Source organism: Anoplopoma fimbria, unplaced genomic scaffold, assembly GCF_027596085.1.
Source record: "Anoplopoma fimbria isolate UVic2021 breed Golden Eagle Sablefish unplaced genomic scaffold, Afim_UVic_2022 Un_contig_11189_pilon_pilon, whole genome shotgun sequence".
Lineage (NCBI taxonomy): Eukaryota > Metazoa > Chordata > Actinopteri > Perciformes > Anoplopomatidae > Anoplopoma > Anoplopoma fimbria.
In genome coordinates this window covers 1-24,146 of record NW_026550674.1, presented here as the reverse complement: position 1 = coordinate 24,146, position 24,146 = coordinate 1, and the positions used below count along the sequence as shown (strand labels likewise).

At 40.2% G+C, this 24,146-nt stretch overlaps 3 protein-coding genes across 3 annotated transcripts; 2 read left to right on the top strand and 1 right to left on the bottom strand.

The window, feature by feature from the left end:
- Positions 1 to 23: 23 nt before the first annotated feature.
- LOC129115153 (uncharacterized) lies at positions 24 to 12,269 on the top strand. Its single transcript, XM_054626846.1, is given in 29 exon segments — positions 24 to 301; positions 1,292 to 1,429; positions 1,561 to 1,715; positions 1,865 to 2,003; positions 2,094 to 2,292; positions 2,410 to 2,488; positions 2,584 to 2,703; positions 2,792 to 2,933; positions 3,007 to 3,165; positions 3,323 to 3,399; positions 3,485 to 3,645; positions 3,647 to 3,746; positions 3,855 to 4,072; positions 5,278 to 5,384; positions 5,475 to 5,673; positions 5,767 to 5,845; positions 5,937 to 6,059; positions 6,432 to 6,648; positions 7,638 to 7,775; positions 7,907 to 8,061; positions 8,211 to 8,349; positions 8,440 to 8,638; positions 8,732 to 8,810; positions 8,902 to 9,024; positions 9,117 to 9,258; positions 9,488 to 9,646; positions 9,751 to 9,827; positions 9,901 to 10,161; positions 10,584 to 12,269. Coding segments are annotated over 29 exon segments (4,437 nt in total). The 5' UTR covers positions 24 to 114; the 3' UTR covers positions 10,950 to 12,269.
- Positions 12,270 to 12,765: 496 nt separating this feature from the next.
- On the top strand, positions 12,766 to 17,781 carry LOC129115156 (interferon-induced GTP-binding protein Mx). The gene is made up of 12 exons (XM_054626850.1): positions 12,766 to 13,040; positions 14,023 to 14,160; positions 14,292 to 14,446; positions 14,597 to 14,735; positions 14,826 to 15,024; positions 15,143 to 15,221; positions 15,312 to 15,434; positions 15,524 to 15,665; positions 15,739 to 15,897; positions 16,054 to 16,130; positions 16,216 to 16,473; positions 16,582 to 17,781. Exons 1-12 carry the CDS (start codon positions 12,854 to 12,856, stop codon positions 16,804 to 16,806), a joined length of 1,881 nt encoding a protein of 626 aa, XP_054482825.1. The 5' UTR covers positions 12,766 to 12,853; the 3' UTR covers positions 16,807 to 17,781.
- Positions 17,782 to 18,273: 492 nt separating this feature from the next.
- Positions 18,274 to 23,038, bottom strand: LOC129115154 (THO complex subunit 7 homolog). The gene is given in 9 exon segments (XM_054626847.1): positions 18,274 to 18,480; positions 18,668 to 18,737; positions 21,367 to 21,433; positions 21,554 to 21,611; positions 22,037 to 22,081; positions 22,084 to 22,122; positions 22,352 to 22,479; positions 22,587 to 22,707; positions 22,957 to 23,038. Coding segments are annotated over 9 exon segments (609 nt in total). The 5' UTR covers positions 22,976 to 23,038; the 3' UTR covers positions 18,274 to 18,418.
- Between the last annotated feature and the right edge of the window lie 1,108 nt (positions 23,039 to 24,146).

Here is a 24,146-nt window from a genome sequence, read left to right as displayed (position 1 = left end):
ACTCTTCTGCATCCGCTTGTTCATCAGTTGAACTCAAGTGTCGGCATCATTGCAGCTGCTATTTTATTCCTTCTTTAAACTCAGTTTCTTTCCAGGATTCAAGCAGTCTTCACCATGAACACCCTGAACCAACAGTACGAGGAGAAGGTGCGTCCCTGCATTGACCTCATTGACTCTCTTCGCTCTCTGGGTGTAGAGAAGGACTTGGCGCTGCCTGCTATCGCCGTGATTGGAGACCAAAGCTCGGGGAAGAGCTCCGTGTTGGAGGCGCTGTCAGGGGTGGCTCTGCCAAGAGGGAGCGGTGAGTTTTATGAACTGAAAAACAATAATATTATTTGAATTTCTCAACATTTGGATTCTCAAATCAACACAACTGAAAATATAAGTCTGTTTCGGCCCGTCAGCAAATAAAGCATTAACCTTTAGCTGGTGTCTGGTTTTGTCCCTTTGTTATGGAGAGTGATGTAATGACTCCAAATGATGGATGTTCAACATTAAATCTAGGTTGTGTGTTGCCTGACACAAAGTGACATTTGTCGAATTAAGGAAGTCTCAAAACTTGCATGTCTGGTACAGCAGGTTTAAATGAAAGCACCATGCCAACACCACATCAAAAAAAAAAAAAATGCAAAACAGCAAGAATGCCACAAACCAAATGGAGCTCGACAAGATATCTGTGTTATTTACTTAGAAATGAGAGAAAGCAGGGTTAGCCCATGGCTGACCATGGAGCACAGCATCCCTGGTTTGAGTTCAGCTGGGGTATCTCTCTCTCCCTTGTTTCCTGAGAGGGAGTGCTCAGTTAAGGGCTCAGTATGCTTGTAAAGAACCAACTGACGCAGGTGAAAGAATGCATTTTCCTAACAGGATTCCGTTTTTTGTGATGATTTATTTAACAAAAAAAAACAAGCAACCAAACAAATGAACAAAGAAAATCCTTTCGCTGCCTCTCCTGCTCTGGTAAAAAACCATAGGCGCTCACTGGTGGATGCTGGTCCTGTACCTGCCTACTCCTATATATTAACCACAGGTGCCCACAATGTTACCCAATTCATAAACAAACTAAAAACTAAGTATACTAAACAACGACAAAAAACAACTAAACTAAACTAAACGACTATTAAACGAAAAGCTATCGAAATATGTCAAAAATCAAACCTAATTAAGCACACATCTAGAATAATTAAACAATAGTACTTATTGATAAAATAACTAAATACAATCAGTGTTATGATTTCAAAAAGCAAAGTTTATTTATGTCTTCATCATCACTTACTCTTCATTAATTCAGGCATTGTGACAAGATGTCCTCTCGAACTGAAGATGAAGAGAAAGAAAGAAGGAGAGGAGTGGTACGGGAAGATAAGCTACCAGAACCATGAAGAAGAGATAGAAGATCCTGTACTTGTGGAGAAAATGATAAGAGACGGTACAGTATGAACAATTTTTTAATGTTACCATCAAAAGCCAAATATTGTTGGATCTTCTGATTTTCTTTTAAGAAGAAGTGATCAGCACTTCCGCCCTGTACTCGTCAAACATCATGTCCTTTCTCTACAGCCCAGGAAAATTTGGCCGGGGTCGGGGTGGGGATCAGTGATGATCTCATCAGTCTGGAGATCGCCTCTCCTGATGTCCCAGACCTGACGCTCATTGACCTGCCCGGCATCACCAGGGTGGCTGTAAAGGGACAACCTGAGAACATTGGAGACCAGGTATGCTAGTTCAGTGTCCCCAAAACATGTTTTCATAGACACAATTTATTTGGTGGAAAGTTGAAAAGTAATGACAGTGAGATCTGTGGTAGTGATTTAGTAGTTCTATGATAAATAACATTATAACAACTGAAATTAATATTTTTCAGATAAAGAGACTGATCCAGAAGTTTATAACAAAACAAGAGACCATCAGCTTGGTGGTTGTTCCATCCAACGTGGACATAGCAACCACAGAGGCTTTGAAGATGGCACAGGAGGTGGATCCCAATGGAGACAGGACTTTGGGTAAATGGGGCTGATTCTAGTAAAGCAACACTTGGACAAATTACTTGACTTTTAGATAGTTTACTGTCTGTTTGCCTTTTTCTCTCTCAGGTATCTTGACCAAGCCTGACCTGGTGGACAAAGGCACGGAAGAGTCCGTGGTGGAAATAGTCCGTAATGAGGTCATCCACCTGAAGAAGGGCTACATGATTGTCAAGTGCAGGGGACAGAAGGAGATCACAGAGAGGGTGTCTCTGACTGAAGCAATAGAAAGAGAGAAAGCCTTCTTCAATGATCATGTGCATTTCCAGTAAGTTGATTTTTGGGGGGGGATTGTAACCCATTTTTTCATGCTGAATTATTAGTGCTGTGATTTGTGTTATACATATAATATATGATACTTAATAATATTTTCTTGTTGCTGAAGGACTCTCTACGATGAAGGCCATGCCACTATTCCTAAACTGGCTGAGAAACTCACCCTTCAGCTGGTGCATCATATTGAGGTGAGTACTTTCTCAGCGATAAATTAACAGTGTTCTACAGGTTAACTTTGCCCACTTAAGTTGTTTAAATTATGACCCATGTTTAATTTGCAGAGATCTCTTCCACAACTGGAAGAGCAGATAGAGAGAAACTAGCACAGACTCAGGCAGAGCTGGACAGATATGGCAGTGGACCCCCATCTGACCCAGCTGAAAGACTCATCTTCCTCATTGATGTGAGCTCCTCACTCTTCATAACTTTCACCTGGCTACAACAACAAATGCTCATGTATGATTTGTCTTTCTCATGTGTGTGTGCTGCAGAAAGTGACATCATTCACACAGGATGCCATGAGTCTGACTACAGGAGAAGAGCTCAAGTGTGGAGACAAGCTCAATGTCTTTTCTTCACTCAGAAGAGAGTTTGGGAAGTGGAATGCCCACCTGGACCACTCAGGAAATAACTGTATGTATGAGTTTTGATGTGGTCTACAGCTGTCCACCAGCAGGACTCTGAAATATAATTTTGTGTGTTGCAGTTAACAAGAGAATTGAGAGAGAGGTGGAGGGATATGAAGAGAGGTACCGTGGAAGAGAACTGCCGGGCTTCATCAACTACAAGACCTTTGAGGTCATGGTCAAGGAGCAGATCAAACAGCTGGAAGAACCGGCTGTCAAGAAACTCAAGGATATAGGCGGTGAGGATTAGAGGTGTAAGATTTAATACAGGACAGAATTATCCAGTAATTTGATTTTCTTTAATATTAACGTTTTCTCTTGATACTGTACAGCCACCAGTGAAGTGCTCGATGGAGATGTAACTGCTTTATCTTCTTGTATCTCCATTTCTTCCAGACGTTGTTAGGAAGGTGTTCATTCAGCTGGCCCACAGTAGCTTCATTGGATTTCCCAACCTCATTAAAACAGCCAAGGTATCCATCTTCTCTGAGTGTTAAGAAATGTAATTTGCATCATTTTTCTGTCGGTGTTAAGGCTGACCAGAATCGTATTTTCTAGACAAAGATCGAAGCCATCAGGCAGGAAAAAGAGTCCACTGCTGAATCCATGCTGAGAACCCAGTTCAAGATGGAGCTGCTTGTTTACTCTCAGGACAGGACCTACAGCAACAGTCTGAGTGACAGGAGGAGGGAAGAGGATGATGAGGAATGACAAATGACCAAAAAATCTCATCTTTATGAAGAAAAGGAGTATTATGTACAGCATGGATAATCGTGCAACACTTCAGGAGCTGATGTTGCACCTTCAATCATATTACAAAGTATGTTTTAATGCAGACCAATTATACCTGAACAAAACAATGACAGAAATGTTTAGACCCTTGTTCTGCTGTCGTTTCTCAAAATTTTCTTTCTTTTTCCTCTTTTAGATTGCCAGCCAGCGTCTGGCTGACCAGATCCCGCTGGTGATCCGCTACCAGATGTTGCAGGAGTCTGCTGTCCAGCTGCAGAGGGGGATGCTGCAGATGCTTCAGGACAAGGAGAATTTGGAGTTCTTTCTGAAGGAGGATTGTGACATTGGCACCCAGAGGGCTGGTTTGCAGAGTCGCCTAAAACGCCTCATGAAGGCCCGGGCTTTCCTGGTGGAGTTCTAGCAGAGATCAGGCATAGGCGTTGTTTGAACTGTAACGTTGGCGGTTCCCAAAATTCAACTTCATTTTTGTAATTCCGGTTCACAAGTTTCAAAGTCTATGGGAATTTAAAATTGGCTTTTAGATGACTGAAATAAGGTCGTCATTGAGTGCGGAGTTGTTTTAAATGTACTGTCATATGCTCTTCTGCTGTCATTCCAAGAGAAAAAAAATCAAATGCCTGTTTTTTTTATATGGTAAAAATAGATCATAGGAGTATATTGTCTAACTAACATACCATGTTTCTGTGATATCCCCAGTTCAATTACTGATTTGCTCTAGTTCATATGTTTGTAGTGGTTTCCTATTAATTGCTGGACCACTTTAATCAAACAGGTAGTATATTTTTCTGCAACTGCGTCTTTTTCATGTTGTGCAAAACATTTGTTTAAATAAAGAAATCAATTTGACTTTAATTGTTTGTCTTATTTGGCTATTCCATCTTGCTTTTACTAATCAATCTAACAATCTGTTCTCTCAAAATAGGCATTGTCATTTTTTCATTTAGGGTTACATATTCTTAACATGAGCATTTAGTGACTTTAAAGAAAGTTTGACACAACATAAACAGATCTAATACTACTACAATCACTATGATGCCAATACTATTATGATAAACTGATTCACTATATGATAATTACTAAAATCTTGATCTGTCCTCTTCTTGGACAGTATAGCAGCAGAGCATGAGCAGCTGCAGCTTCATGTTAAGATAGGCTGACCTGGGACCTGGTTAAATAGAACACTACATATTTCTGTCCCATGAATCAAACTAAAATATTAAACACACTTCTTTCATTTACCTTATAGTTCTTGGTACTGACTTGTAGCAGTGTGGTTCTTGATTGACGTTGTAAACTTTGTTGATCAAACCTGCTCACGACTACCCCCTTGTGGCTTTGGAGAAAATAGCAAAAACAATTCTAGTTTGACAGCAAAGCACAAGTTGTATTGTAATCCCTAATAATTCTAGAAATGTATTTCAGATATCCTAAACAGGTCATCAATAAACAAATGTGGTTTTTCACCCTGAGCAATTAACTTTCTGCATCAGTGATGTAAATAAAGCTGATTCAGCCCAGACTTCCAGTCCAACATCTGCCCCCCTGTAATGGTTATACACCTTTATTTCTGATAACCATTGATGAATGCTTTTCTCTAGGCAAATAACTCCAGAAGTTTATAACAAAACATGCAATGTGGACATAGCAACCACAGAGGCTTTGAAGATGGCACAGGAGGTGGATCCCAATGGAGACAGGACTTTGGGTAAATGGGGCTGATTCTAGTAAAGCAACACTTGGAGAAATTACTTGACTTTTAGATAGTTTACTGTCTGTTTGCCTTTTTCTCTCTCAGGTATCTTGACCAAGCCTGACCTGGTGGACAAAGGCACGGAAGAGTCCGTGGTGGAAATAGTCCGTAATTTGGTCATCCACCTGAAGAAGGGCTACATGATTGTCAAGTGCAGGGGACAGAAGGAGATCACAGAGAGGGTGTCTCTGACTGAAGCAATAGAAAGAGAGAAAGCCTTCTTCAACGATCATGTACATTTCCAGTGAGTTCATTATTTTTGGAGTAATTATGCAAACAATGACTTGCAGTAGAATAGGTTGTGTCATTTTTACTCAGTAATTTTGTATTGTGGTAGGATTCTCTACGATGAAGGCCGTGCCACTGTTCCTAAACTGGCAGAAAAACTCACCCTTCAGCTGGTGCTTCATATCAAGGTAAACGCTTCTCAGCGGTTCACCAAAGTGGTTCCCTTTGGATTACTTTGCCCATTTCAGGTGTTAAAATTCTGACACTGGTGATTTTCAGAGATCTCTGCCTCAACTGGAAGAGCAGATAAAGATGAAACTAGCACAGACTCAGGCAGAGCTGGACAAATATGGCAGTGGACCCCCAGCTGAGGCCGCTGAGAGACTCTGTTTCCTCATTGATGTGAGTTTACTATCTGTCACTTACTAAACACTGCACCGCCTCCATTTGATTTAATTCGCACACTTCTTTTATCTGAACCTGTTTTATTTTAGAGAGTGGCGGCGTTTACAAAGGATGCTATCAGTCTCACCACAGGGGAGGAGATCAAATTTGGAGGCAGGCTCAACATGTTTGCCATACTCAGAAAAGAGTTTGCATGAATATTTTTCCCTGGTTGATGTCTCAACGTGAACCGGTAAGTTAAATGAAAGTCAAGGAAACGAAACCTGTCTTTACTTTCATTTCCTTACTCTTCTGCATCCGCTTGTTCATCAGTTGAACTCAAGTGTCGGCATCATTGCAGCTGCTATTTTATTCCTTCTTTAAACTCAGTTTCTTTCCAGGATTCAAGCAGTCTTCACCATGAACACCCTGAACCAACAGTACGAGGAGAAGGTGCGTCCCTGCATTGACCTCATTGACTCTCTTCGCTCTCTGGGTGTAGAGAAGGACTTGGCGCTGCCTGCTATCGCCGTGATTGGAGACCAAAGCTCGGGGAAGAGCTCCGTGTTGGAGGCGCTGTCAGGGGTGGCTCTGCCAAGAGGGAGCGGTGAGTTTTATGAACTGAAAAACAATAATATTATTTGAATTTCTCAACATTTGGATTCTCAAATCAACACAACTGAAAATATAAGTCTGTTTCGGCCCGTCAGCAAATAAAGCATTAACCTTTAGCTGGTGTCTGGTTTTGTCCCTTTGTTATGGAGAGTGATGTAATGACTCCAAATGATGGATGTTCAACATTAAATCTAGGTTGTGTGTTGCCTGACACAAAGTGACATTTGTCGAATTAAGGAAGTCTCAAAACTTGCATGTCTGGTACAGCAGGTTTAAATGAAAGCACCATGCCAACACCACATCAAAAAAAAAAAAAAATGCAAAACAGCAAGAATGCCACAAACCAAATGGAGCTCGACAAGATATCTGTGTTATTTACTTAGAAATGAGAGAAAGCAGGGTTAGCCCATGGCTGACCATGGAGCACAGCATCCCTGGTTTGAGTTCAGCTGGGGTATCTCTCTCTCCCTTGTTTCCTGAGAGGGAGTGCTCAGTTAAGGGCTCAGTATGCTTGTAAAGAACCAACTGACGCAGGTGAAAGAATGCATTTTCCTAACAGGATTCCGTTTTTTGTGATGATTTATTTAAAAAAAAAAACAAGCAACCAAACAAATGAACAAAGAAAATCCTTTCGCTGCCTCTCCTGCTCTGGTAAAAAACCATAGGCGCTCACTGGTGGATGCTGGTCCTGTACCTGCCTACTCCTATATATTAACCACAGGTGCCCACAATGTTACCCAATTCATAAACAAACTAAAAACTAAGTATACTAAACAACGACAAAAAACAACTAAACTAAACTAAACGACTATTAAACGAAAAGCTATCGAAATATGTCAAAAATCAAACCTAATTAAGCACACATCTAGAATAATTAAACAATAGTATTATTGTTAAAATAATTAAATACAATCAGTGTTATGATTTCAAAAAGCAAAGTTTATTTATGTCTTCATCATCACTTACTCTTCATTAATTCAGGCATTGTGACAAGATGTCCTCTCGAACTGAAGATGAAGAGAAAGAAAGAAGGAGAGGAGTGGTACGGGAAGATAAGCTACCAGAACCATGAAGAAGAGATAGAAGATCCTGTACTTGTGGAGAAAATGATAAGAGACGGTACAGTATGAACTATTTTTTAATGTTACCATCAAAAGCCAAATATTGTTGGATCTTCTGATTTTCTTTTAAGAAGAAGTGATCAGCACTTCCGCCCTGTACTCGTCAAACATCATGTCCTTTCTCTACAGCCCAGGAAAATTTGGCCGGGGTCGGGGTGGGGATCAGTGATGATCTCATCAGTCTGGAGATCGCCTCTCCTGATGTCCCAGACCTGACGCTCATTGACCTGCCCGGCATCACCAGGGTGGCTGTAAAGGGACAACCTGAGAACATTGGAGACCAGGTATGCTAGTTCAGTGTCCCCAAAACATGTTTTCATAGACACAATTTATTTGGTGGAAAGTTGAAAAGTAATGACAGTGAGATCTGTGGTAGTGATTTAGTAGTTCTATGATAAATAATATTATAACAACTGAAATTAATATTTTTCAGATAAAGAAACTGATCCAGAAGTTTATAACAAAACAAGAGACCATCAGCTTGGTGGTTGTTCCATCCAACGTGGACATAGCAACCACAGAGGCTTTGAAGATGGCACAGGAGGTGGATCCCAATGGAGACAGGACTTTGGGTAAATGGGGCTGATTCTAGTAAAGCAACACTTGGAGAAATTACTTGACTTTTAGATAGTTTACTGTCTGTTTGCCTTTTTCTCTCTCAGGTATCTTGACCAAGCCTGACCTGGTGGACAAAGGCACGGAAGAGTCCGTGGTGGAAATAGTCCGTAATGAGGTCATCCACCTGAAGAAGGGCTACATGATTGTCAAGTGCAGGGGACAGAAGGAGATCACAGAGAGGGTGTCTCTGACTGAAGCAATAGAAAGAGAGAAAGCCTTCTTCAACGATCATGTGCATTTCAAGTGAGTTCATTATTTTTGGAGTAATTATGCAAACAATGACTTGCAGTAGAATAGGTTGTGTCATTTTTACTCAGTAATTTTGTATTGTGGTAGGATTCTCTACGATGAAGGCCTTGCCACTGTTCCTAAACTGGCAGAAAAACTCACCCTTCAGCTGGTGCATCATATCAAGGTAAACGCTTCTCAGCGGTTCACCAAAGTGGTTCCCTATGGATTACTTTGCCCATTTCAGGTGTTAAAATTCTGACACTGGTGATTTTCAGAGATCTCTGCCTCAACTGGAAGAGCAGATAAAGATGAAACTAGCACAGACTCAGGCAGAGCTGGACAAATATGGCAGTGGACCCCCAGCTGAGGCCGCTGAGAGACTCTGTTTCCTCATTGATGTGAGTTTACTATCTGTCACTTACTAAACACTGCACCGCCTCCATTTGATTTAATTCGCACACTTCTTTTATCTGAACCTGTTTTATTTTAGAGAGTGGCGGCGTTTACAAAGGATGCTATCAGTCTCACCACAGGGGAGGAGATCAAATTTGGAGGCAGGCTCAACATGTTTGCCATACTCAGAAAAGAGTTTGCGGGTTGGAAAGATATCATAGTGTGCTCTGGGATAACATGTAAGTGCATCAAAAACCTGGTCATCGCGTAATGTCTTTGCTGTGGTTTCCAAAAAATAATAATCTAAAGTGTAAACTATGGAGTAAGATATTGAAAAAATGATTTTTTTAAATGCCATTTTCCATCTCAGTAAAAACAAAGTGCTCCAGACTGCTGTATAGAGCACTGCTAACCAAGTGTGAACCTTCTTTGTGTCCACTTTTCTTCACAAATTCATCCCTATTGAAGTCAACCGGAATATTGAGAGAGAGGTGACTCAGTATGAACAAAAGTACCGCGGAAGAGAACTGCCCGGGTTCATAAACTTTAAGACCTTTGAGGACATGGTCAAGGAGCAGATCAAACAGCTGGAAGGACCTGCTGTCCTGAAACTCAAGGAAGTGGGAGGCATGTCATATTATGATTTTACGATGATTGCAAGCTTGCTGAATATGTTACACCTTCAAGATATTATTAGATCTTGTATTGTCTGATTTGTATTTTGTTTTTAGACATTGTGACAAAAGAGCTATTTAAGTTGGCACAGAGCAGCCTTGTTGGATTTCCTAACCTCATCAAAACAGCTCAGGTATAATTTTCATTGCCCATATATATAACTGAACATTGTTGAATATTTACTGCTAATTTTGTATGTCCTTTAGATGAAGATCGAAGCCATCAGAAAGGAGAAGGAGACTGCAGCAGAGTCCATGCTGAGGACTCAGTTTAAGATGGAATTGATTGTTTACACTCAGGACAGCACATACAGCAAGAAGTTAGGGAAGCGTAAGAGGGAAGATGAACAGAACGGTTTCCCTTTCGGCAATGGTATACCAGTGAAGACAAGCACCAGCTTCACTCCTAGCAATGACAGTGGGGCCACCGTGAAAGAGATGATTAAACACCTGAAATCCTATTACCAAGTAAGTGTAATCTACATGCTGTACATTTTTTTGTTTTTTTATTTCATACATCACACATTTAACTACGGTAAAAAGGTCGGTAAGATAAAGTACATTTGAATCTGCACCTCCTCCCATTGCATTAACGATCTCCTTTTTCCTTGTTTTGAAGGTGGCGTTTAAATGTATATTATTATCAGACTAAGTAAGGTACATGGTTCAAATGTTATTTTGTTAGCAGCTAAATATATACATATACTGTGTGGATCGGGGGTATGAATATCAGTAGAAAAGAAATGACATGGAAAATGAAGCAGAGCAGATCATTTCTAACAACTTTCGGTATAAACCATGTACATTAACGGTATAAACCAAATACCCATATCTTTGTTACATTGACAGATATAGCGTGATACTCTAACTTTTTCCTTTCTAAACCGCAGATTGCTGGCCAGCGTCTGGCGGACCAGATCCCACTGGTAATCCGCTACCAGATGTTGCAGGAGTCTGCTGTGCAGCTGCAGAGGGAGATGCTGCAGATGTTTCAAGACAAGGAGAAAACAGAGTCGCTGCTTCACGAGGACTCTGGCATAGGAACCAAAAGAATCCACCTTCAGAACCGCCTTGAGCGGTTGTCAAAGGCACGCGCGCTGTTGACTGACTTTAGTATGAACACATACAACTTCAACCAAGGGCGTAGGTTTGGCCTCAACATTGGAAGGGACACAATGACCCACGCCCCACCCCCCACATCCACCCCTGTGTGTGTGACCTCTGCAAAAAAATGTTCAAAAAAGAGGACTGTTTAATTCTGACAACCAACTGGTTTATTAACAAACCATCTTAGATCTGTATAAACATTTCAATAAAGTATAGACAGGAACAGATCAAAGACTAAAATAATGTAAAACAAATTAAATTAGTTTGTAATAGAGAGAAGAAAGAAACAACAATATTTCAGTTTTTTTTGCATCCAACATCATCATCAATTATTAGATTCAACCAGATTCACTATATGATCTTATTTCCTTTTCTATTTAGTAGTATTATTTGTTTTCTTTGGCAGAAAGAGGGCTGCAAATGCCTTAATGAAGGCCTGTACATACCTGGTAGAGTTCCAGAGATAGTTCAGGCCTGACAGCATGATTTTGTTTCTTCAGCTTGACAAATACATTCATGGTTGTGGATTGGGTTTATTATTTGTCACATTGGGTTTTGAGATCCATCCATCCATCTTCCGTAACCGCTTATCCAGTTAAGGGTCGCGGGGGTGCTGGAGCCGATCCCAGTTGTCAATGGGCGAAGGCAGGTCGCCAGTCTGTCACAGGGCAGACATATATAGACAGACAACCACTCACGCTCACATTCACACCTACGGGCAATTTCAGAGTCATCAATTAACCTAACCTGCATGTCTTTGGACTGTGGGAGGAAGCCGGAGAACCCGGAGAGAACCCACGCTGACACGGGGAGAACATGCAAACTCCACACAGAAGGTTGTCCGGCCCGGGAATTGAACCCGGGCCCCTCTTGCTGTGAGGCGACAGTGCTAACCACTACACCACCGTGCAGCCCGGGTTTTGAGATTAGAATCAATATGTCCAAGTTATCTATTTGATACAACCAGAATATGTGAACATGTCATTGTAACAGAGAATCCTCTTAAAACTGGAAGTTACAATCAAAAAAGTGTTTAAGCCCTATAAACCACATAAGTCATCATAACAAGGATGAATGAGAAGCATTGCACCAACATGGTGAGGCTAGTGAGAACCAGACTTGGACTATTATTTTGGCAGTAATGCATGAGTTTTTAATGTTTCTTCATTTAAATGCCCTGTCGCATATTCAACATATATACATTTAAAGAGACGTACACCATTTCATGGTGTACACATGGCTTAACAATAAACAATCAAAGCATTGTGTCTACGAGTGAGTGCATTGTGATAGCAACATTCCCTCTGTTGTTGTGATGCATCAAATGCATTTTGTAAAAAAGGCACCAGGACTTAGAGAAAGAGTTGCAAATACTATTTTAACAAGCACTGTTTCGGAAGAGCGCCATTGTATTGATGAAGAAATGCACAAGAAATGTATGCTCACAACTCCTTTTCTTTTTACTGTTATCTTGCGGGAAAATAATAAAGAACAAATAAAGAAGAAGAAAAAAACGTATATTTCCTATTGTCATCAATTATTTAGTCAATGGGTTTTTCAGTAGTCATGAATTAAAATGAACATTGTGATTTCATAATGTTTTATTCCTAGCAGCCTACGTGCGGTTTGATTTATGTAGCAGAGCATTATGTATATTTTGCATTATGTTTCTCCATCATCCCTCCGAGGACAAAGAGCCAGTGTTACCAGCAGGACTTTGATGAAAAGTAAACTGGTATAGAAGTATACTTTGTAATTTAAAAGATGATTACCTGGGAATGTTATACATTATATGACCATACTGCATCAGAGCTTAACATAGCCTACACAGGCGGTTAGCACTGGTCATCCTATGTTGCATGAATATGTTTCCCTGGTTGATGTCTCAACGTGAACCGGTAAGTTAAATGAAAGTCAAGGAAACGAAACCTATCTTTACTTTCATTTCCTTACTCCTGAAGAATCCGCTTGTTCATCAGTTGAACTCAAGTGTCGGCATCATAGCAGCTGCTATTTTATTCAGTTTCTTTCCAGGATTCAAGCAGTCTTCACCATGAACACCCTGAACCAACAGTACGAGGAGAAGGTGCGTCCCTGCATTGACCTCATTGACTCTCTTCGCTCTCTGGGTGTAGAGAAGGACTTGGCGCTGCCTGCTATCGCCGTGATTGGAGACCAAAGCTCGGGGAAGAGCTCCGTGTTGGAGGCGCTGTCAGGGGTGGCTCTGCCAAGAGGGAGCGGTGAGTTTTATTAACTGAAAAACAACAATATTATTTGAATTTCTCAACATTTAGATTCTCAAATCAACACAACTGAAAATATAAGTCTGTTTCGGCCCGTCAGCAAATAAAGCATTAACCTTTAGCTGGTGTCTGGTTTTGTCCCTTTGTTATGGAGAGTGATGTAATGACTCCAAATGATGGATGTTCAACATTAAATCTAGGTTGTGTGTTCCCTGACACAAAGTGACATTTGTCGAATTAAGGAAGTCTCAAAACTTGCATGTCTGGTACAGCAGGTTTAAATGAAAGCACCATGCCAACACCACAACAAAAAAAAAAAAAAAAAATGCAAAACAGCAAGAATGCCACAAACCAAATGGAGCTCGACAAGATATCTGTGTTATTTACTTAGAAATGAGAGAAAGCAGGGTTAGCCCATGGCTGACCATGGAGCACAGCATCCCTGGTTTGAGTTCAGCTGGGGTATCTCTCTCTCCCTTGTTTCCTGAGAGGGAGTGCTCAGTTAAGGGCTCAGTATGCTTGTAAAGAACCAACTGACGCAGGTGAAAGAATGCATTTTCCTAACAGGATTCAGTTTTTTGTGATGATTTATTTAACAAAAAAAAACAAGCAACCAAACAAATGAACAAAGAAAATCCTTTCGCTGCCTCTCCTGCTCTGGTAAAAAACCATAGGCGCTCACTGGTGGATGCTGGTCCTGTACCTGCCTACTCCTATATATTAACCACAGGTGCCCACAATGTTACCCAATTCATAAACAAACTAAATACTAAACAACGACAAAAAACTAAACTAAACTATTAAACTATTAAACGAAAAGCTATCGAAATATGTCAAAAATCAAACCTAATTAAGCACACATCTAGAATAATTAAACAATAGTACTTATTGATAAAATAACTAAATACAATCAGTGTTATGATTTCAAAAAGCAAAGTTTATTTATGTCTTCATCATCACTTACTCTTCATTAATTCAGGCATTGTGACAAGATGTCCTCTCGAACTGAAGATGAAGAGAAAGAAAGAAGGAGAGGAGTGGTACGGGAAGATAAGCTACCAGGACCATGAAGAAGAGATAGAAGATCCTGTACTTGTGGAGAAAATGATAAGAGAAGGTACAGTATGAACTATTTTTTAATGTTACTATCAAAAGCCAAATATTGTTGGATCTTCTGATTTTCTTTTAAGAAGAAGTGATCAGCACTTCCGCCCTGTACTCGTCAAACATCATGTCCTTTCTCTACAGCCCAGGAAAATTTGGCCGGGGTCGGGGTTGGGATCAGTGATGATCTCATCAGTCTGGAGATCGCCTCTCCTGATGTCCCAGACCTGACGCTCATTGACCTGCCCGGCATCACCAGGGTGGCTGTAAAGGGACAACCTGAGAACATTGGAGACCAGGTATGCTAGTTCAGTGTCCCCAAAACATTGTTTTCATAGACACAATTTATTTGGTGGAAAGTTGAAAAGTAATGACAGTGAGATCTGTGGTAGTGATTTAGTAGTTCTATGATAAATAACATTATAACAACTGAAATTAATATTTTTCAGATAAAGAGACTGATCCGGAAGTTTATAACAAAACAAGAAACCATCAGCTTGGTGGTTGTTCCATCCAACGTGGACATAGCAACCACAGAGGCTTTGAAGATGGCACAGGAGGTGGATCCCAATGGAGACAGGACTTTGGGTAAATGGGGCTGATTCTAGTAAAGCAACACTTGGACAAGTTACTTGACTTTTAGATAGTTTACTGTCTGTTTGCCTTTTTCTCTCTCAGGTATCTTGACCAAGCCTGACCTGGTGGACAAAGGCACGGAAGAGTCCGTGGTGGAAATAGTCCGTAATGAGGTCATCCACCTGAAGAAGGGCTACATGATTGTCAAGTGCAGGGGACAGAAGGAGATCACAGAGAGGGTGTCTCTGACTGAAGCAATAGAAAGAGAGAAAGCCTTCTTCAATGATCATGTGCATTTCCAGTGAGTTGATTCTTTGGGGGGGATTGTAACCCATTTTTTCATGCTGAATTATTAGTGCTGTGATTTGTGTTATACATATAATATATGATACTTAATAGCTATTTTCTTGTTGCTGAAGGACTCTCTACGATGAAGGCCATGCCACTATTCCTAAACTGGCTGAGAAACTCACCCTTGAGCTGGTGCATCACATTGAGGTGAGTACTTACGCCGATAAATTAACAGTGTTCTACAGGTTAACTCGCTTACTTAAGTTGTTTAAATTATGACCCATGTTTAATTTGCAGAGATCTCTTCCACGACTGGAAGAGCAGATAGAGGAGAAACTAGCACAGACTCAAGCAGAGCTGGAGAGATATGGCAGTGGACCCCCATCTGACCCAGCTGAAAGACTCATCTTCCTCATTGATGTGAGCTCCCTCACTCTTCATAACTTTCACCTGGCTACAACAACAAATGCTCATGTATGATTTGTCTTTCTCATGTGTGTGTGCTGCAGAAAGTGACATCATTCACACAGGATGCCATGAGTCTGACTACAGGAGAAGAGCTCAAGTGTGGAGACAAGCTCAATGTCTTTTCTTCACTCAGAAGAGAGTTTGGGAAGTGGAATGCCCACCTGGACCACTCAGGAAATAACTGTATGTATGAGTTTTGATGTGGTCTACAGCTGTCCACCAGCAGGACTCTGAAATATAATTTTGTGTGTTGCAGTTAACAAGAGAATTGAGAGAGAGGTGGAGGGATATGAAGAGAGGTACCGTGGAAGAGAACTGCCGGGCTTCATCAACTACAAGACCTTTGAGGTCATGGTCAAGGAGCAGATCAAACAGCTGGAAGAACCGGCTGTCAAGAAACTCAAGGATATAGGCGGTGAGGATTAGAGGTGTAAGATTGAATATAGGACAGAATTATCCAGTAATTATTTTTCTTTAATATTAACGTTTTCTCTTGATACTGTACAGCCACCAGTGAAGTGCTCGATGGAGATGTAACTGCTTTATCTTCTTGTATCTCCATTTCTTCCAGACGTTATTAGGAAGGTGTTCATTCAGCTGGCCCACAGTAGCTTCATTGGATTTCCCAACCTCATTAAAACAGCCAAGGTATCCATCTTCTCTGAGTGTTAAGAAATGTAATTTGCATCATTTTTCTGTCGGTGTTAAGGCTGACCAGAATCGTATTTTCTAGACAAAGATCGAAGCCATCAGGCAGGAAAAAGAGTCCACTGCTGAATCCATGCTGAGAACCCAGTTCAAGATGGAGCTGCTTGTTTACTCTCAGGATAGGACCTACAGCAACAGTTTGAGTGACAGGAGGAGGGAAGAGGATGATGAGGAAGACAAACCAAAAAGCTCAACATTTTATAAAGAAAGGAGTATTATGTACAGCATGGATAATCGTGCAACACTTCAGGAGCTGATGTTGCACCTTCAATCATATTACAAAGTATGTTTTAATGCAGACCAACTATACCTGAACAAAACAATGACAGAAATGTTTAGACCCTTGTTCTGCTGTCGTTTCTCAAAATTTTCTTTCTTTTTCCTCTTGTAGATTGCCAGCCAGCGTCTGGCTGACCAGATCCCGCTGGTGATCCGCTACCAGATGTTGCAGGAGTCTGCTGTCCAGCTGCAGAGGGGGATGCTGCAGATGCTTCAGGACAAGGAGAATTTGGAGTTCTTTCTGAAGGAGGATTGTGACATTGGCACCCAGAGGGCTGGTTTGCAGAGTCGCCTTAAACGCCTCATGAAGGCCCGGGCTTTCCTGGTGGAGTTCTAGCAGAGATCAGGCATAGGCGTTGTTTGAACTGTAACGTTGGCGGTTCCCAAAATTCAATTTCATTTTTGTAATTCCGGTTCACAAGTTTCAAAGTCTATGGGAATTTAAAATTGGCTTTTAGATGCCTGAAATAAGGTCGTCATTGAGTGCGGAGTTGTTTTAAATGTACTGTCATCAGAACTTCTGTCATTCCAAGAGAAAAAAAAATCAAATGCCTGATTTTTTATTTGGTAAAAATGATCATAGGAGTATATTGTCTAACTAACATACCATGTTTCTGTGATATCCCCAGTTCAATTACTGATTTGCTCTAGTTCATATGTTTGTAGTGGTTTCCTATTAATTGCTGGACCACTTTAATCAAACAGGTAGTATATTTTTCTCCAACTCATATTGTGCAAAACAATTTGACTTTAATTGTTTGTCTTATTTGGCTATTCCATCTTGCTTTTACTTGTCAATCTAACAATCTGTTCTCTCAAAATAGGCATTGTCATTTTTTCATTTAGGGTTACATATTCTTAACATGAGCATTTAGTGACTTTAAAGAAAGTTTTACACAACATAAACAGATCTAATACTACTACAATCACTATGATGCTAATACTATTATGATAAAAATGATAATTACTAAAATCCTGATCTGTCCTCTTCTTGGACAGTATAGCAGCAGAGCATGAGCAGCTGCATGTTAAGATAGGCTGACCTGGGACCTGGTTAAATAGAACACTACATATTTCTGTCCCATGAATTAAACTAAAATATTAAACACACTTCTTTCATTTACCTTATAGTTCTTGGTACTGACTTGTAGCAGTGTGGTTCTTGATTGACGTTGTAAACTTTGTTGATCAAACCTGCTCACGACTACCCCCTTGTGGCTTTGGAGAAAATAGCAAAAACAATTCTAGTTTGACAGCAAAGCACAAGTTGTAATGTAATCCCTAATAATTCTAGAAATGTATTACAGATATCCTAAACAAAATAAACAAATGTGGTTTTTCACCCTGAGCAATTAACTTTCTGCATCAGTGATGTAAATAAAGCTGATTCAGCCCAGACTTCCAGTCCAACATCTGCCCCCTGTAATGGTTATATACTTTTATTTCTGATAACCATTGATGAATGCTTTTCTCTAGGCCAATAACTTAAGACTCCTGTGTTATTTATATTTATCTGGTGTATTTCTCTTGCATACAGGCCCTTTTGCTAGTCACATCAATGTGTTCTTTGGCAAGACACTTAACCCCAAATTGCTCTTGTTGGCTGTGCATGCAGTCTATGAATGGGTATGAATGGTTAGTTATGAAGTCCTCGGGGGGCAGGTGGCTCCTTGCATGTTAGCCCCTTACATCAGTGTCTGATGGATGTGAATGGGTGAATGACATGAAGTGTTAAAGCGCTTTAAGTGGTCGAAAGACTAGAAAAGCTCTATAAATAAGTCCATTTAGGGACCAATATATGTCAAAAAACATTTTGGTAAATACTTGAACAAGACAGATGTCGACAAGTCTACTTTATTCAAAAATACATACAAAAGGGATTCAAAGACAAAACATTTGTTTTTCAAAGTGGTTCACTTCATTTAGTGTCAGTCAGGACCTCTACAAGTTCATTCACCATTCTGTGCTGGGCTTTCCTGACTGTTCTCGTCATTGTCCGATTTCTCATCATCTAGGGAAAATTAAAAAAAATATATAAGTAGGTACCTCTACTTTTTCTAAACAGGACAGAAGATGAAACAGATCAACATTTTTTTGTTTCGAACAATGTACAGATCAACAAAATAAAGATGGCACAGAGACATTGAAAAGCACAAACAATTGCAAGCACGGCGCCCACCAGGTCCAAGTCTACTCACTCTCGAGTGTCTGCTGTAGTTCCTGTATGGTACTGAGTAGCACATGGAACTGCTTCTTCCTCAGCTCCAGCTGTGTGGGGGAAAAAAGGGAGAGAACATTTTTAATATTCTTAATGAAGACATTAGAGCAGACCTGGGCATTGTACGGTCATGATAATTAGAAAATAAAACATATTTTCTAATTATCTTATGGGTGGACTAAAACCGCATTGCTTTTATTTTGAAGCCCATTTATTCTCACAGTGCACGCAATCGTGCACGTCAACTGTGCACGTGAAATGCGTGTGATTGACAACCTGTCTTCCTTCCTTGTCACCCCTGAAAAATGCGAACATGTCGGCTCATGCCAAAAAGAGGAAAGTGGATGCCGAAAGCAGAACTTTCAAACAAATATGGACGACTAATGTTTCTTTTTACTGAAGTCCAGGGTGAACCTGTGTGTTTGGTTTGTGTGGGGAGCATGTCGCCTGTTTAAAGAGGACAGTCTGAAACGGCATTACTGAAACATGCAAATGAGACAAACACTTGACTGATGCAAACACTTGACTGATGCGTTTGAAAACATCCCGCTGTCCCGCCGCACCGTGACGAGAAGGGTGGAGGACATCGCAGAGAATCTGGAGTTTCAGCTGCAAAGTGAAGTGGAACCACAGCACCTTTTTCTGTTTGGCTTTGGATGAAAACGCATGCATGGACGGCTGTGGCTCAGTGGAGAGCAGGGTCGTCCTCCAATCAGAGGATCGGCGGTTCGATCCCTGGCAGTCCATGTCGATGTGTCCTTGGGCAAGACACTCCCTGAGTTGCTCCCGGCTGTGCCATCGGTGTATGAATGGGTGAATGGGCAGGTGGCACCTTGCATGGTAGCCCCTGTCATCAGTGTATGAATGGGTATGAAAGGGTGAATGATTAGTAATGTAAAAGCGCTTTGAGTGGTCGGAAGACTAGAAAAGCGCTATACAAGTACAGTCCATTTACCATGGACAAACTGGGACTCCAATGGGACAGACTGGCAGGTGTCACTACGGATGGATGTCCGAATTTGACAGGGAAAAATGTTGGGCTTTTGAAAAGAATGCAAGATAAAGTGAGTGAACTCAACGCAGAGCAGAAATTGGTGTTTATACATTGTATTATTCATCAGCAAGCGTTGTGCAAGTCAGTGCTAAAACTTAGCCATGTGGTTGATGTTGTTACTACAACAGTTAATTTCATCAGAGCGCGAGCATTAAATCACAGGCAGTTTGTTTCACTATTGGAGGAGCAAGAGAGCGAACATGGTGATGTCAGGTACCACACAGCTGTCAGATGGCTCAGCCTGGGCAAAGTGCTAAAAAGGTTTTGGGTTCTGAAATCAGAGATAAAAGAGTTTTGTGAGATGAAAGGCAAAACCATCCCAGAGCTGTCTGATAAGGACTGGATGGCAGATTTAACATTTGCTGTTGATGTGACTGCAATGATGAATGAACTGAACACACAACTGCAGGGCAAGGGCCTTTTTGCTCATGAAATGCATAGCCATGTGAAAGCCTTCATGACAAAGTTGCAATTCATTTCAAGGCAACTAGGCAGCAACAATCTCGAACACATGAAAACCCTGAAAGAAGTCAAACCATCAGCTGATCACCGGCACAGGTACTCATCCATGTTAGGAGCACTGCATGATGACTTTTCAAGGCGTTTTCAAGATTTCAAAAAGGTTGAGGATGAAATGCAGCTGGTTTCCTCTCCCTTTACCTGCAGTGTTGATAGTGCACCCACTGATGTTCAGCTTGAACTCATTGACCTGCAGTCTGATTCACTACTGAAAGAGCACTTTAAGTCAGCATCACTGCTGGAGTTCTACTCTTCTCTCAAGGAGGAGAACTTCCCAAACATGAGGAGACATGCTCAGAAGATGTTGGTTCTCTTTGGATCCACCTACATATGTGAACAGACATTCTCAGTCATGAAGTTTACCAAATCCAGGTACAGATCCTCTCTCACTGATGAACATCTGTCAGCTGTGCTTCGCATCTCCACCTCAGACATTCAACCTGACTTTGAAGGGCTTGTTAAAGCTCAACAGAGACTGGATTTCTCACACTGAATGAAAAAAAAAAGAACTGAAGAACACTAAAATGTGGAAATATAACAAGTGAAATGGGACACTTGATCTTTTTCTTTTTTTTTAACAAGTGCACAGTTCTGAAAACATTAAATGTTTAATATAGGCATGTAAAGTCAAAAAGGCTACAAAACTGGGACACTTTTCTTTACACAGTTACACAGTTCAGTGACATGTCTTGTTTATTTTGGCTACAAAGATGATGTGATGTCTTTAGAAAGCTAAGAAAATCCTTGTTTCAATAGTATATGAAACTCAAAATGCCCTTTGTTATTAATGTGACTGAAAATGAGTCAAATGTTTCACATTTTGTTTATCATTTTGGAAATTCTATTTGAATAAATTATATTTTTGAAAGCTAACCTCACCTTTTAATTGCCAAATAATAACATACACTCTTACCAGCGGTCAAAACAATGCCATTTACTGCTTTTTATATAGAAATAAAATGTATATTATGCATAATTGAGTTCGGCATTTTGGCCCGGCCCTCCAAAATATTTTCAGTTGCTCATTTGGCCCCCTGGGAAAAATAATTGCCCACCCCTGCATTAGAGGTTAGAATAGAAGAGATGATACATGCAATAGGCCTTACCTTTGCATCTACATTCTCCTTGATGTGAGACAATTGCTGGAGTTCTTTGTCAAGCGCCTCCAACTGCCTGTAAGTGATGAAACCAACATTAAGCACATCATCCGATCATCATGAAAGCCAGAACTGCCCTACCACAGAAAGCAGAATGACTCAATATATGAATAAAAATAATGAGAAGCTGCCTCACTTTAGTGTTTCATGTCGGTCTGGGTGTTGCTGGATAACCTTAGCTAAAGCATCGTACTCTGGAACGACAAGAAAAGGAAACATTTTTAAATGTGAGACAAGCAGAGATGGAAACTAGCTAAAATAACCATTCATATTCATATCATATATATTATTTGGACAGCCTGTATTGCAACCAATTCCTCCAAAGTGATTGATGACTTTGGTGTAGAAAAAATAACTATGGCCTCAATTTAAATTGTCCAATTCCATTTGTTTTATGAATTACAGCAGAAATTGTAGTTGTATACAAAATAAAATGTATTAACCAATGTAAGACTTACTTTACTAACTAATAAAATGTAATAATATATTCAGTATACAATAATATAAAAAAGTCTAATTGATCTACCAACTGTTTCAGCACCATGTTAAAGTGTTGAATGTATTGGTTTTACTTAGACATGGATATTAGACTCCAATATTTGATTGAAAACATTCTTACCTTGGCGATTTTTCCGTATTCTCTTTGCCCTCTGGATTTCTTTTTGCATTCTGCTATCTTGTCGTGTGCAGACGTGATGTTTTGTTCTACAATGTAGACAAGGTGGTGATAAGGTTATCATAACATCTTTGCAACAAAAAAAACACTTGTGGTGACTGGTGGCCCATTTCTTCTAGACATCACAAAGATTGTATTTATGAAATGCAGAAACATGAGAATGTAACACAAAATATCCAGTTGTCAACACCTTAAATAACAATAGGGTCAGGATTATAAATATGCAAGGTCAGTGTCGGAAAAATCTTTAATTTCTACCTATATTAGTGTAGATTTTCTCATAATTCTCCATTTCTCGAAGATTCATGTCATAAACCATTAATGTCTTCCCCATGGAGAATTCACATTGGGCCAGTATCCCCATCATCCTCTGATACTGCGTGAACCTGAAATGAATTACAAAACGGTTTATGACTCAAAGAAAGTTCTTCAAGACACTTATTTAAATGCTTGGTGACAAAGTCCAAGGCTGTGGTCTGCAGGGCTCATTTACCCTTCCTCCGGGGTCCCAGGCGAGTTGCACCATTTGGTGAAACTCTTTAGCAACACGTTGATCCGGCGGTCATCTCCAGCTCCGTCCCCGTCGATGAGAAGACGTTTCCGAATAACTTCATCTAGAATAAAGGCGATAGCAGGAATCGAACAACCTTTAAGATACATCCGGGAAATGCATAGCCGCTGAGCTGTAAGCTAGCGGTAGCTAACGTGGCTGCTGTATATTTAGTCGTTTTGAAAGCAAGCTGTTTCTACGTTTATAATCGGTTCGTTTGGGTACATATAGGTACTTCTAGAGCGTCGGCACACACCTCTGATCGTGGCTTTTTACCCCGGAGCTGAAATCAACTTATTAAAGCATTACTTACCATCTGTAACAGCTCCCATGTCTGTAGCTAGATAAACTTTATTGAACAACAGGAAGTGAACAAAGACGCTAGCCCCGCCCCCGAGAGCAGACGGCAGTGATTGGCCGACAGCTCTAAATTAAACGCGTTCTTCTTCTTCTTCGTTTTGTTTAAGAGCAGATGGGAGCTATCGTTACAGGTGCGTTAGCGCCGTCTACTGCTCTGGGGGAAGACGGAGACGCCGACACTGCTCCGAGCAAAAAACTGAATTCACGTCACTTATCCAGTTTCTTTTAAAAAGCTTTAAATTTCCCTTCCTCAATGCTAATTCAATTCTTAAGCCTCTATACTCCAACCGGACAATTCTTTAATTCGTGTGTAGATTATCTCTACGTGTTTCATAAAGTAAAGTAATAATAATAATAATAATAATAATAATAATAATAATAATAATAATAATAATAATAATGCATTTTATTTATAGAGCTCTTTTCAGAGTACTCAAAGACGCTTTACAGACATTTAAAAACAGCATATAAAAGCTACACACTAAAAACTTAAAACTTAAAACACACAGCATTAGTCAGACATTAAAAGCAGTTTTGAAGAGGTGAGTTTTGATTTCTGATTTGAACATTGAAAGATTATTGACAGATAAGTGACAGATAACATGTTCAACCGTTTCTACAAAAAATCTTGATTCAAGAAAAAACTATCTGACTAGCCCTGCCATTATACATACTTCTTTTATCATCCCATTTAAGATCAAGGATAGTGTGTAAATCAAGATATAACCCAAAGCTGTATAACAAAAGGACATCAGTATCGGCATGGACAAGAAATGTAAACTGTGGAGGGTCAAAGTGAAACCTTTTGTTCAAAAAATCTGGTAAAGGGACTGCATTTGTTATCCTCTTAATGTGAGCCTCTTTTGCAGAACAGGACCAGATATGTAAAGTGAAAGCTTGAAGAACTACTTAACCTTGCCTAGTTTGGAATTAGCATTTAACTTTAAAAATCACACGAAACGTATGTTATAAGTACCACTGGTTTACTGTTGACAGCATTTACGAATACTTATTCATTTTTTTAGTTTTCTGAAGTGTCATTTTTTTCTAGTAATGAGCAGCTCCCCCGTTCCTTTTATTTTACAGAAATGTAAAGTGTGCAATACATTTGCCGACATAAAGGAATTTAAATTCTTCAACAGT